This window comes from Monodelphis domestica, chromosome 4, assembly GCF_027887165.1.
Source record: "Monodelphis domestica isolate mMonDom1 chromosome 4, mMonDom1.pri, whole genome shotgun sequence".
NCBI classification, from domain to species: Eukaryota; Metazoa; Chordata; class Mammalia; order Didelphimorphia; family Didelphidae; genus Monodelphis; species Monodelphis domestica.
In genome coordinates this window covers 434147298-434162599 of record NC_077230.1, presented here as the reverse complement: position 1 = coordinate 434162599, position 15302 = coordinate 434147298, and the positions used below count along the sequence as shown (strand labels likewise).

At 38.6% G+C, this 15302-nt stretch overlaps 1 protein-coding gene across 1 annotated transcript; it reads right to left on the bottom strand.

Moving 5' to 3' along the window:
• Positions 1-5946: 5946 nt before the first annotated feature.
• On the bottom strand, positions 5947-8371 carry LOC100013906 (histone-lysine N-methyltransferase EZH2-like). Its single transcript, XM_056825695.1, is given in 1 exon segment — positions 5947-8371. A coding segment is annotated over 1 exon segment (2241 nt). The 5' UTR covers positions 8316-8371; the 3' UTR covers positions 5947-6074.
• Between the last annotated feature and the right edge of the window lie 6931 nt (positions 8372-15302).

The window sequence follows — 15302 nt, the reverse complement described above, 5'->3', positions numbered from 1 at the left end:
TTTCTTTTTCTTCTCTAATTTATACTGCTAGTGTTTCTAGTACAATGTTAAATAATAGAGGTGATAATAGACATCCTTGTTTCATTCCTGATCTTATTGGGAATGCATCTAGTTTATCCCCATTGCAGATGATATTTGCTGATTGTTTTAGATATATACTGTTTAGATATATACTGTTGATTATTTCGATTAGCTTTTTTGTTGATTCTCTAGGATTCTTTAAGTAGACCATCAAGTCATCTGCAAAGAGTGATAACTTGGTCTCCTCCTTGCCTATTTTAATGCCTTCAATTTCTTTTTCTTCTCTAATTTATACTGCTAGTGTTTCTAGTACAATGTTAAATAATAGAGGTGATAATAGACATCCTTGTTTCATTCCTGATCTTATTGGGAATGCATCTAGTTTATCCCCATTGCAGATGATATTTGCTGATTGTTTTAGATATATACTGTTTATTAGTTTTAGGAAAGACCCTTCTATTCTTATACGTTCTAGTGTTTTTAATATGAATTGGTGTTGTATTTTATCAAAGGCTTTTTCTGTGTCTATTGAGATAATCATGTGGTTTTTGTTGGTTTGCTTGTTGATATGGTCAATTATGTGGATGGTTTTCCTAATATTGAATCAGCCCTGCATTCCTGGTATGAATCCTAATTCATCATAGTGAATGACCCTCCTGATCACTTTCTAGAGTCTTTTTGCTAGTATCCTATTTAGGGTTTTTGCATCTATATTCATTAGGGAGATTGGTCTATAGTTTTATTTCTCCATTTTTGACCTGCCTGGCTTTGGAATCAGTACCATGTTTGTGTCATAAAAGGAATTTGGTAGAACTCCCTCTTTACTTATTATGTCAAATAGTTTGTATAGTATTGGGATTAGCTGTTCTTTGAATGTTTGATAGAATTAACTTGTGAATCCATCAGGCCCTGGGGTTTTTTCTAAGGGAGTTCTTTGATGGACTGTTGGATTTCTTTTTCTGATATGGGATTATTTAAGAATTCTATTTCTTCTTCTTTTAGTCTAGGTAATTTATATTTTTGTAAATATTCATCCATTTCACCCAGATTGGTATATTTATTGCCATATAATTGGGCAAAGTAGTTTTTAATGATTGCCTTCATTTCCTCTTCATTGGAGTTGAGTTCCCCCTTTTCATCTTTGATGCTGTTAATTTGCTTTTCTTCTTTCCTTTTTTTAAAAATTAGATTGACCAGTACTTTGTCTATGTTGTTTGTTTTCTCAAAGTACCAGCTTCTAGTCTTATTTATTAGTTCAATAGTTCTTTCACTTTTGATTTTATTAATTCCTCCCTTAATTTTTAGGATCTCTAGTTTGGTTTTCTTCTGGAGGGGTTTAATTTGTTCGTTTTCAAGTTTTTTTATTTGCATTTCCAATTCATTGATCTCTGCCCTCCCTAATTTGTTAAAATATGCACTCAGGGATATAAATTTTCCTCTGAGTACTGCTTTGGCTGCATCCCATAAGGTTTGAAGGGATGTCTTACTATTGTCATTTTCCACAATGAAATTATTAATTGTTTTTATGATTTGTTCTCTAACTAACCGATTTTGGAGTATCATATTAATTAATTTCCAATTAATTTTTGATTTGGCTCTCCATGTACCCTTACTGATTGTTATTTTTATTGCCTTATTATCTGAAAAGGCTGCATTTATTATTTCTGCTTTTCTGCATTTGTATGCCATGTTTCTTTGACCTAGTATATGGTCAATCTTTGTGAATGTGCCATGTGGTGCTGAGAAGAAGGTGTATTCTTTTTTTCCCCTGTTTATTTTTCTCCATATGTCTACTAACTCTAATTTTTCTAAGATTTCATTCACTTCTTTTACCTCTTTCTTATTTATTTTTTGATTTGATTTATCTAAATTTGATAGTGGTTTAGATTTTCCACTAATATGGTTTGACTGTTTATTTCCTCCTTCAATTCTCCTAGTTTCTCCATTAGAAATTCGGGTGCTATACCATTTGGTACATACATGTTGATTAGTGATATTTCCTCATTGTCTATAGTCCCTTTTAACAAAGTATATTTACTTTCTCTATCCATTTTAATCAAGTCTAATTTTGCTTTGGCTTTGTCAGATATCATGATTGCAACTCTTGCCTTCTTTCTATCAGTTGAGGCCCATCCTCAACCATACTCCATCCTTTAATTCTGACCTTGTGAGTATCTACCCGCCTCATGTGTGTTTCTTGAAGACAACATATGGTAGGGTTTTAGATTTAAATCCATTCTGCTATTCATCTACGTTTTATGGGTGAGTTCATCTCATTCACATTCAAAGTTATGATTATCACTTGTGGATTCCCTGGCATTTTGATATCCTCCCCTAATTCTGACCTTTCTTCTTTAGCTATAACCTTTTAAGCCAATGATTTACTTTAAATCACTCCCCCTAGTCCCCTCCCTTGATAGGTTTCCCTTTCTAGCCCCTCCCTTTTTGTTCCCTTCCCCTCCCCCCTCTCCTTCCCTCCCTTTTTCTGTTCCCTTCCCCCATACCCCCCTTTGGTTTTCCATTCTACCTTACCCTCTTGGATAAGATAGAATCCAAGATCCCAATGGATCTAGATGCTCTTCCCTCTCAGGTTTGATTTCACTGAGAGTAAGGTTTAAGTAAAAACTCTCTTCCTCTCCTTCTTATAGGAGAATTCTTCCCCTCCCCTTCCCATGTGTATCTTTGTGTGAAAAAGATTATTCTATTTAGTTTTTTTTTCCTATTTCTTGGAGCACATCTTAGTACCATCAACGATTCCCCCCCCTTTTCCTTTCTTTCTCCCCCTTTCTCCATATCGTCTTGATGCCCCAAACTTTCCCTGTGTGTGATTCTTCTTACTACTCTAATGATTTAAACCTTAAAATTTCCCAGACCCTACTTTATAAGATTGGATTAAGACCATTCCCCATTTGGGCAGTGAACTCTACTTAAAACAGGAATGTGAGAATTCTACTTTACCTACTTGGGTCTGCCCTAGGGGAAGATAAAGTTGTAAACTCTTTTCTGAACAATGAAAAGTACTTAAACCCATACTTTTCTTAAGCTAAGTACCTATAAAGGTCAAGCAACTTGTGAATATACAAGGAACAAAGAACTGGAAAACTTACTCAGAGCTTTCCTGGTGTGAATTACTCAAAAATCCACACCTTCTTAGGTGTGGACTAAGAATGGGCGGTCCTTTAGAAATATCTACAGTGATTGGTAGATGTAAGGACTTAGAGGAGGTGACAGAGGAAATTTTGCCCTTAAAAATAAGAGCTCAGGGAAGAGCTGGGAAGTCATTCTGAAACATTCAGATTGGAGAGACTCATTCTGAGGAGACTGATTCTGAAACATTCAGATGGAGGAGGGAGCTGGTGAAAGCAGCTGAGATGTTGCTGGCCTGGTGTCATTAGAAATCCTTACTTAGACAGATCTTATGGTGAGTTATAAAAAACTGACTGATTTCTCTTTTAAGACTCAGGTCTAGGCCATATTGGCTTTGAGGTCCTTCATACTTATTCCTTTTTTACTCTTTATCTCTTTATTTGATTACTCATTGTATTGTTAATTAAAATATCTATAAAACCCAATTGACTTGGGTATTTGAATAATTGGGAATATTTCCCTGGCGACCACCTAATATTTGATTTTAAACCCAAGACACTGTAGTGAAACATATTTCTGAGGTCAAACTTACTCACCCTCTCTTATATCTATCACAATTTATATCTTCCACTATTTTAATCACTACAGTTTAAGACCTTAACCATTTTAAATCTCACATGATGCATACAATTTTTGAGAGTTAAACATTACATTTTCCCCACATATTAATATATATAATTTGATATAAATGTAGTCCTCATAGAAGAGAGTTTGAATAAAAGAAAAAGATAACATTTTTCTCCTTCTCCCTTTCCTTCCTATATACCTTTTCAAGTTTCTCTTGCTCTTTGTGTTTGGATGTCAAACTTTCCACAGAGCTCTGGTCTTTTCTTTACAAATACTTGGAAATATTGTATTTTGTTGAATGCCCATACTTTCCCCTGGAAGTATATAGTCAGTTTTGATGGATAGCTGATTCTTGAAGACCCAGCTCTCTTGCCTTTCTGAATATCATTTTCCATGCCTTATAGTCGTTCAGAGTGGCAATTGCTAGGTCCGAGTGTGACCCTGATTTGTATTTCTTTATATCTAAATTGTCTTTTTCTGGCTTCTTGTAAGATTTTTTTTCTTTTGCTTGGAAGATTTGGAATTTGGCAATTACATTCCTGGGAGTTGTCTTTTGGGGATTTAGTGTAGAGGGTGTTCTGTGAACTCTTTCTTTTTTTTTCATTTTATAGTATTTTATTTGATCATTTCCATGCATTATTCATTAAAGACAAAGATAATTTTCTTTTCCTCCCTCCACCCCCCATAGCCGATGCATGATTCCACTGGGTATCACATGTGTTCTTGATTCGAACCCATTGCCACATTGTTAATATTTGCATTAGAGTGTTCGTTTAGAGTCTCTCCTCTGTCATGTCCCCACAACCGCTGTAGTCAGGCAGTTGGTTTTCCTCGGTGTTTCTACTCCCACAGTTTGTCCTCTGCTTATGGATAGTGTTTTTTCTCCTAGATCCCTGCAAATTGTTCAGGGACATCACACCGCCACTAATGGAGAAGTCCATTACTTTCGATTATACCACAGTGTGTTTGTCTCTGTGTACAATGTTCTCCTGGTTCTGCTCCTCTCGCTCTGCATCACTTCCTGGAGGTCGTTCCAGTCTCCATGGAATTCCTCCACTTTATTATTCCTTTTTGCACAATAATATTCCATCACCAACATATACCACAATTTGTTCAGCCATTCCCCAATTGATGGGCATCCCCTCGTTTTCCAATTTTTGGCCACCACAAAGAGCGCAGCTATGAATATTTTTGTACAAGTCTTTTTGTCCATTATCTCTTTGGGGTACAGACCCAGCAGTGCTATGGCTGGATCAAAGGGTAGATATTCTTTTGTCGCCCTTTGGGCATAGTTCCAAATTGCCCTCCAGAATGATTGGATCAGTTCACAACTCCACCAGCAATGAATTAATGTCCCTACTTTGCCACATCCCCTCCAGCATTCATTACTTTCCATAGCTGTCATGTTAGCCAATCTGCTAGGTGTGAGGTGATACCTCAGAGTTGTTTTGATTTGCATCTCTCTGATTATAAGAGATTTAGAACACTTCTTCATGTGCTTATTAATAGTTTTGATTTCTTTATCTGAAAATTGCCTATCCATGTCCCTTGCCCATTTATCAATTGGGGAATGGCTTGATTTTTTGTACAATTGATTTAGGTCTTTATAAATTTGAGTAATTAAACCTTTGTCAGAGGTTTTTATGAAGATTTTTTCCCAATTTGTTGTTTTCCTTCTGATTTTACTTACATTGGTTTTGTTTATACAAAAGCTTTTTAATTTGATGTGGTTGAAATTATTTATTTTGCATTTTGTGATTCTTTCTATGTCTTGCTTGGTTTTAAAGTCTTTCCCCTCCCAAAGATCTGACATGTATACTATTCTGTGTTTACCCAATTTACTTATGGTTTCCTTCTTTATGTTTAAGTCTTTCACCCATTTTGAATTTATCTTGGTGTAGGGTGTGAGGTGTTGATCTATTCCTAGTGTCTCCCACACTGTCTTCCAATTTTCCCAGCAGTTTTTATCGAATAGTGGATTTTGGACACAAAACCTGGGATCTTTGGGTTTATCGTATACTGTCTTGCTGAGGTCGCTTTCCCCCAGTCTATTCCACTGATCCTCCTTTCTTTTTTTTTTTTAAGTTCAAGTATCCTTTATTCAAGGTTGAAAAATGTACCACACTGCATTATTGCAAAAGTTCACTGGTACAAAAACACTTTGCAGCTGGTGAGAAGGCAATAAAAAGTCGATTTTTAAACTCATTACTATAAATTACTCTTACAGTACTTTGCAAATTCAGAATTTCAAATTGCATTTTATTTGTCTAAAATTGCCCACAGTACTAGAAATTCCTGAAAATAAGGCAGCTGTTTTAAAGAGGAGGTAGCTGATGATATCAAGGGATTTCCATTTCTCTTTCAATGCCCACATACTTCAGGGCATCAGCCTGGCTATATCTGTAGTCAAAAAACAGCTCTTCACCAGTCTGGATGGCTCTCTTAGAAAAAATACCTATCCTGTGATCACCGTTAACCATCATAACTTTTGCATGGCAGTTGGGATTTACTGAATGATTTGCAAAACGAATTTTGTTACCCTTACGAGTTGCATCCACCACAAAATTGTTATTCAAGTTGAAGAGAAAGCTGCACATGTACTTATCATAAACTTTTCCTCTTCTGTCAGCCTCATCCTGAGAAATGATCTCACCACAGTATTCAGAGATGAATTCATTCTTTTGCACAGGATCTTTGATGAAAATTCCCCAACCTGCCACATCAGATAGTGCCAACAGTAAATGCTTTTTGGATCCTCTCTGTATGCTACAGTTCTTGCAGGACACGTTTTTGCTGTCCCAGGGATCCGCAGCCCCACATGTGAGACAGAGGTCTGGATCACACTCACGCACAGCCAGATAGCAAGGGCACTGTTTAGTGTTGCAGTGTGCTTTACAGTGGCACCCAGGGAATCGGTTTTGGCATTCTGAGCTACACTGACAAAACTTCTCACAAAAGTTTTGAGCAATCACGCATGGGCAAGAACTGTCACAAGGCTGATGTGGATGATCACAGGGTTGATAGTTGTAAACATGGTTAGAGGAGCCATCCTTTTTCAGTTGTGTCTTTCTGCAATGTGCAGCCCACAACCGGTGTTTCCTTTTTTTCTTTCTTGGAGGCGTATCAACATCCTCAGCAGGAATTGGAGCTATAATACTAGATTCTTTTACTCTAAACTCATAGACCTGTCTACATGTTTTGGTCCCAATCAACCTAGCAATGGCACAAAAATTATCATAGTAAGTGCCAATAAGAACTCTGAACATTGAGGCTTCAGCACCACTCCATTCCACATTCTCAGGAAGTTCAATATTTGGCTTCATTTTTATTGGCGTTTGACACCTGGAGTTTGCCTCAGAAGAGCTGGAAGTTTCATCTTTCTTTTCTTCCTCCTCCTTATCATTATTTTCTCCCCCTGTTTCAGTCCCAGCTTCCCTATCACTGTCTGTATCCTTTGATTCCAGCATGTTAATAGTTGGTGTGCTGGGTCTACTGCTGTTATTTGGAAGCCTTCCTCTTCGACGACCTCCTGGGCGCTTAGGCAGGGTCTTGATTCGCTCTGCAGTGAGAGCAGCAGCAAACTCTTTTGCCCCTTCCAAATGCTGGTAACAGTGTGGTCTACAAGATTTATTATCTAGTGCTGTTTCTGTGTTCTTCCGCTTATAAGTGTTGGGTGTTGCATGGAATGGATATAAGAAACAGTCATATTTAAAGCAGCACCTGCAGAAGAGAGTATGAAATGAGTGCAGGCTTTGCTCCCTCTGAACGGACTTAGCATTTGGTCCATCTATGTTTGGTGTACATTCAGGAGGAAGGGCTCCCGGAAGTTGCTGCTCTGTTAGTTCTTTGTACTTCTCCTTTAGCTCTTCTGATGTTCCCTTATCAGGAAACATTGAGGAAATGGCTTCAAAAATCTTGTCAGAAGGAAATTTCCGAGGTGGGTGGCTTTCTTTATCATCATCTCTGTTATCCTCTAAATCTTTTTGTTTTTCATCTCTCAAATTAGGATCATCCCCATCATCATCATCTTCATCATCACTGTATTGACCAAGAGCATTCACCAACTCCACAAAAATCTCATCATTTATAAACCCACATTCTCTATCTCCATGTATTTTCCCATCATAATTTTTAATTAATTCTTCAATGAAAGTTCCATCCTGATCAAGGACTTCATCCCCCATATAAGGAATGTTATGTAAAACTCTCATTTCCACCATAAAATTCTGCTGTAGGGGAGACCAAGAATACATTATAGGTACTTAAGCAACAGCATTCAAAGTCTTTAATGGGATGACTTGCTTTGGAAAATCCAAATCACTGGTCACAGAACACTCCCTGGTCCCGCGCAATGAGCTCACAGAAGTCATGATGTGTACAGGCTGTATCCTTCGCTGTTTCCATTCTTGGTTTAAGATTTCTGTCCTTTCTAGAATCTTCTGCCGATTAGAATTAAACATACTCTTTACTTCATCAGCTCGTCTGAACCTCTTGAGCTGCCTCAGTCTTATGTATTCAGATTTTACGCGCTTCCGCCAACAAACTGATCCCTTATCGGATTTCTTTCCAGTCTGGCCCATGATTGTCCACTTCAATTCCTTGTAGCTTTTTGCAAACCACCAAAAGCTGACGCAACTTTGTCTTTCTTTTGTTTCACCTGCATGTTTTATAATATTCTGTATCATAGATCCAGGTATTCCAACGTCTTGTTCTATCTTAGGGTTGCTATGATCATGTCATACTGTTCAATTACATCATTTTTTGTTCTAATAACAAACTTCTTCTTTTTTGTGCTGGCAGTGTTTCCATCTGAAGTATTCTTCCTTTTTTCCATTTTGTTAAGGGCCCTGAACAGGAATCAGACGACCCTGACTCCAGCCCCAGCTCAGCTACTAATAACTTGCTGTGACAGGACCTTGGCAGTCATTTCTCTTCTCTGGGCCTCAGTTTCCTCATCTTCTTCCCCTCGCCCCAGCCCGCGCCTCTCCCCCCGCGTTGCTCCCGCATGCCGCCGCCGCAGGTCCTTTGCTGCTTTCTCTCCACTGATCCTCCTTTCTGTCTCTTAGCCAGTACCAAATTGTTTTGATGACTACTGCTTTGTAATATAGTTTGAGGTCTGGGACTGCAAGGCCCCCATCATTTGTGTTTTTTTTTATTATTTCCCTGGATATCCTTGATCTTTTGTTATTCCAAATGAACTTTGTTATGGTTTTTTCTAAATCAGTAAAGAAATTTTTTGGGAGTTCCATGAGTATGGCACTAAATAGATAAATAAGTTTGAGTAGGATGGTCATTTTTATTATATTGTCTCGTCCTATCCATGAGCAGTTAATGTTTTTCCAATTGCTCAAGTCTAGTTTTAGTTGTGTGGCAAGTGTTTTGTAGTTATGTTCATATAGTTCCTGTGTTTGTCTCAGGAGATAGATTCCTAAGTATTTTATTTTGTCTAAGGTGATTTTGAATGGGATTTCTCTTTCTAGTTTTTGCTGCTGAGCTGTGTTGGAATTATATAGAAATGCTGATGATTTATGTGGGTTTATTTTGTATCCTGCAAATTTGCTAAAGTTGTTGATTATTTCAATTAGCTTTTTGGTTAATTCTCTAGGATTCTTTAAGTAGACCATCATGTCATCTGCAAAGAGTGATAACCTGGTCTCCTCCTTGCCTATTTTGATGCCTTCAATTTCTTTTTCTTCTCTAATTGCTACTGCTAGTGTTTCTAGTACAATGTCAAATAATAGAGGTGATAAAGGGCATCCTTGTTTCACTCCTGATATTATTGGGAATGCATCTAGTTTATCCCCATTGCAGATGATATTAGCTGATGGTTTTAGATATATACTGTTTATTATTTTTAGTAACGACCCTTCTATTTTTATGCTTTCTAATGTTTTTAATAGGAATGGGTGTTGTATTTTATCAAAGGCTTTTTCTGCATCTATTGAGATAATCATGTGGTTCTTGTTGGTTTGCTTGTTGATGTGGTCAATTATGTGGATGGTTTTCCTAATGTTGAACCAGCCCTGCATCCCTGGTATAAATCCTACTTGATCATGGTGGATGACCCTTCTGATCACTTGCTGGAGTCTTTTTGCTAGTATCCTATTTAAGATTTTTGCATCTATATTCATTAGGGAGATTGGTCTATAGTTTTCTTTCTCTGTTTTTGACCTGCCTGGTTTTGGAATCAGTACCATGTTTGTGTCATAAAAGGAGTTTGGTAGAACTCCCTCTTTGCTTATTATGTCAAATAGTTTGTATAGTATTGGGATTAACTGTTCTCTGAATGTTTGATAGAATTCACTGGTGAATCCATCAGACCCTGGGGATGTTTTCTTAGGAAGTTCTTTGATGGCCTGTTGGATTTCTTTTTCTGATATGGGATTATTTAAGAATTCTATTTCTTCTTCTGTTAGTCTAGGCAGTTTGTATTTTTGTATATATTCATCCATATCACTTAAATTGGTATATTTATTGCCATATAATTGGGCAAAGTAATTTTAATGGTTGCCTTAATTTCCTCTTCATCAGGCTGTTAATTTGCTTTTCTTCCTTCCTTTTTTTAATTAGATTGACCAGTACCTTGTTTATTTTGTTTGTTTTTTCAAAGTACCAACTTCTTTTCTTATTTATTAAATCAATAGTTCTATCACTTTCGATTTTATTAATTTCTCCCTTAATTTTTAGGATTTCTAGTTTGGTTTTCTGCTGGGGGGTTTTAATTTGGTCACTTTTGAGTTTTTTATTTTCATTTCCAATTGATTGATCTCTGCTCTCCCTAGTTTGTTAATATATGCACTCAGGGATATGAATTTACCTCTGATTACTTCTTTGGCTGCATCCCAAAAGGTTTGAAAGGATGTCTCGCCATTGTCATTTTCCTCGATGAAATTATTGTTTCTATGATTTCTTCTCTAACCAAACGATTTTGGAGTATCATATTGTTTAGTTTCCAATTAGTTTTTGATTTGGTTTTCCATGTACCATTACTGATCGTTATTTTTATTGCCTTGTGGTCTGAAAAGGCTGCATTTATTATTTCTGCTTTTCTGCATTTGTGTGCCATGTTTCTGTGACCTAATGTATGGTCAGTCTTTGTGAATGTGCCATGTGGTGCTGAGAAGAAGGTGTATTCCTTTTTATCCCTATTTATTTTTCTCCATATGTCTATTAATTCTAATTTTTCTAAGATTTCATTCACTTCTTTTACCTCTTTCTTATTTATTTTTTGATTTGATTTATCTAAATTTGATAATGGTTGGTTCAAGTCTCCCACTAGTATGGTTTTACTGTCTATTTTTTCCTTCAATTCTCCTAGTTTCTCCATTAGAAATTTAGGTGCTATATTATTTAGTGCATACATGTTGATTAGTGATATTTCCTCATTATCTAAAGTCCCTTTTAACAAAATATAATTATCTTCCCTATCCCTGTTGATCAGGTCTATTTTTGCTTTGGCTTTATCAGATATCATGATTGCCACTCCTGCCTTCTTTCTGTCAGTTGAGGCCCAGAAGGTCTTACTCCATCCTTTAATTCTGACCTTGTGGGTGTCTATCCGCCTCATGTGTGTTTCTTGGAGACAACTCTTTCAATGCATATTTTGTCCCCTTATTCTTGAATCTCTGGGCAGTTTTCTTTGATGATATAATGTATTATGATATAAAGATTACTGTTTATTTCTGGCTTTTCTGGTAGACCAATGATTCTCAGATTGTCTCTCCTTCCTCTGTTTTCCAGGTCTGTCACCTTCTCAGTGAAATATTTTATGTTATCTTCTAATTCCTTAGTCTTTTGACTTTGCTTTATTAATTCTTGCTCTCTTGCAAGATCATTGTCTTCCAGTTGCCTGATTCTGACCTTTAAAGACTGGTTTTCCTTTTCAGTTTGGTCTGACCTGTTTTTTGAGGCTTCGAGTTGTTTCTGCATATTTTGGTCCCTCAGATTGCTGAGTTCCTTTTGCATTATTTCCCATTTTTCCAGCCAGAAGGCTTCCATCTTTTTGATAATTTCCAATTTAAAATCTTCAAGAGCTTGTGGAGAATTTCCATTTCGTTTGGAAGGTTTTGGAGCATTTGTTTTTGTTTCCTCTTCTATTTCCTCTATATTTTTTATTTTCACTCCATAAAATGTGTCCAAAGTCACCCCCTTCTTCTTGCTTTCCTTGGTGTTGGGAGGCTGACCCTGAGCACTGTTTACCATCTCTATGGTTTTTCCTCCCCTTTCCAGTCAGAAATATGAGTGAGGAGGGCTGGCTCTCAGTGTAAGTAGGCCTAATGATCGGGGCTTTTGCCCCAGGCAAATTCTCCATTCTCTGCAGCTGCTCTGTCTTCCTGGGGAAGCCCAGGATCTGTCCTCCCCTGCTTGCCGGAGTTTTGGGTGTTACTGCTCTCAGCTGTGGGTCTTTGATGGTTTTAATTAACTCCCAAGACCTGTGGGTGCCCCTTGATAATTTCAGTGGATCCCTTTGCGCACTTGTTGATTATAGCATGCTAGTTCTGGGGGGCCCGCAATATGAGTTCCCCTTGCCTGCCTGCTGGGATTTCGGATTTTACTACTCACAGGAGTGGGTCCTTGTTGGTCTTACTCAGATCCCCAGACCTGGGGCTGCCCATTGTTCAGTTCTGGGGTACCCCTCCCTCACTTGTTGGTTCTGGCCAGTGCTGGCTTAAACTTTGGCTCTGTCGGCATAGTGGGTGGGGGAGGGTGGGTCAGCTTTTCATTCCCTTATATTGCGGAAATGCCAGAGTCCCACTTACCTTCAGTGCTGTGCCTTAGTGTGGGGTCTCCATTCTTAACAGGATGGTTGTTTTTGTTTTTGGAGGGGTCTTTTGAGGTCATCTGTGTCATTGGGTCTGAGGAGAGGAAACCAGCTGCTTCTACTCTGCAGCCATGCTTACCCGGAAGTCCCTGTCAGTCTCCCCTCTTGGAGCTTCATCAGATCTCTTGGTACATCCTCTGGGGGAGGAATGTTGGCTTCCTGGTCCTCTGGATACTTTTGATTGGATTAAGTTCAACTGGGTCGGGCTGTATGTGCTCTGAGGCCAAAGGCTCCTGGAAGGCAGGAGCTGCCCAGGCTATATATGGTTCTCTCTAGCTGCTTCTCTGCTGCCTTATTTTCACACTTTGAGCCTGGAACAGCACTGCCTGCAAGGTACCCCAGTGCCTTTGCCCTCCCCAAGGTTCCTGTCCTTCGGGTGACCCTGCACTCTAGGAGGGGAGGGGTCCTGGCCTCCCTGAGCTCTGAGGACTCCTAATGGGATTAGGTTCAACTGGGTTGGTCTGGATGTGCCCTGAGGCAAAAACTTCCGTTGAGACTCTGATGGAAGGACCCAGCCATGAGGCTGCAGGCTTCCCTGATCTGTCTCCCGCTGCTTTCTTGCCTTCTGTGTTGGACGCCCCGAGCCTGGCCCAGGTTGCTTTCAAGGTGCACCCTTCAGAACAGCACCTTTGCCGGCCCTGAGGTTCCCGCTGCTGCTGGGGGCCTCAGCACTCTGGGTTGGGGGGTGGGGTCCTGGGACCTTCCTTCTGCCTTCCTCTTAGCCCCAAGGGTTCTTGGGTTCTGGCTTTTGGGGGGCATACCTTTTGATTTTAGTCCAGAAGGAGGTTTCCCCGCCTCTGTCCTGTTGTTAAGTTTGAATTTCAGTCCCCTAGGAGCATTCAGATTGTGATCAGTAAAGAAAGGTTTTCAGAGGTCTGAACTTTTGCTGCTTCTAAGCTGCCATCTTGACTCCGCCCTCCCATCAAAATCTTAAGAAGCAGGGAAGCTCAAGCCCCAACAACCCTCCCCCACAGACTGCTAGACTTTAATCCAATCAAATCCGCCAGAGGGCAGGGAAGCTGAAGCTCCAACAACCCTCCCCACAGACTGTGCTGAGAGATTTGCTGACAAAGCTCCAAGAGGGAAGACTGACAGAAAAGCCCAAAACAAAACAAAAAAAAAAATGAGAGGAGCAAGAGCTCAGAAAACTGCAGGGAGTAAAGAAGGGATAAATATGAGCAAACACCAGAAAAAGAAAAAAATTACAATCAACAGCTTTTATGCAGGCAATGAACAAAGAGCAAACAGAACAGAAAAGGAGGGAACACCAAGCAATAAAACAGAAAACCCAGCAAATTGTATACAGACTTTTGAAGAACTCAAAATACAATTCAAAAAATAGTTAAAAGAGGCTGACAACAATTGGGAAAAGAACGTAAAAAGTAAATCTTCTGGAAACAGAAAACAGTGTCTTGAAAGCCAAAAATCAATCAGCTTGAAAATGAGGCAAAGGAAATGAAATATCAGTAGCAGAAGGATGACCAAAGAGCCAGGGATGAAATAGAGTCTTTAAAATCCAGAATACAACAACTAAAAGCAAGTCATTTCACAAGGCAGCAGGAAACTATAAAACAAAATCAAAAGAATGAAAAAATTGAGGAAAATATGAAGCACTTCATTCACAAAACAGAAGATTTAGAAAATCATTCCAGGAGAGACAAATTAAGAATTATTAGTCTATCAGAAGACCATGACAAAAGAAAAAGCCTGGAAATCATCCTACAGGAAAGTATCCAAGAAAACTGCCCCAAAATTCTTGAATAAGAGGGAAATGTGGAGATTGAAAGAATCCACAAATCACCTCCTGTACTTAATCCCCAGAGGACAACACCTAGGAATGTTATAGCCAAATTCAAGAACTATCAGACCAAAGGAAAAATATTACAAGCTGCTAAGAAGTCATTCAGATAACATGGAACCACAGTGAGGATAACACAGGATCTGGCTGTATCTACACTGAAGGACCAAAAGGAATGGAATATGATATTCCAGAAAACAAGGGAACTAAGTCTACAACCAAGAATCAGTTACCCAGCAAAACTGACTATATTCTTACAGAGGAAAGGATGATCATCTAACAAAATAGAAGAATTCCAAGCATTTGTAAAGATCCGACCTGAACAGAAAATTTGATGCCCAAGCACAGAACTCAAGAAAATCATCAAAAGGTAATTGAGAGGGGCAGCTGGGTAGCTCAGTGGATTGAGAGCCAGGCCTAGAGATAGGAGGTCCTAGGTTCAAATCTGACCTCATACACTTCTCAGCTGTGTGACCCTGGGCAAGTCATTTGACCCCCATTGCCTAGCCCTTACCACTCTTCTGCCTTGAAGCCAATACACAGTATTGACTCCAAGATGGAAGGTAGGATTTAAAAGAAAAGGTAACTAAGAAAGGGGGAAAAAAGAAAAAGAAACAAAAAAGCCCAACTTTTTTTAAGAGACCCAATAAGTTAAATGATATGTATCCTATAAGAAAAGAGGTCATTGGTAACTCTTAAAAATTGTTACTAGAAGAATTACACTTAGAGGGAACAGTGACAAACTGTATAGGATGAAAGGACAAGACATAAATATATATATGTATATATATATATATATATATGTATATATGTATACACACACAACTAGAGCTTTAAAAAGGAGGTTAATACTAAAGGAAATGCGAAAAGAAACTAAAGGGGGTAAATTAATATGTCACAAAGAAGCTCCTGGTGGGAGGGGGAAAACAACAATACACTGGAAGGGTA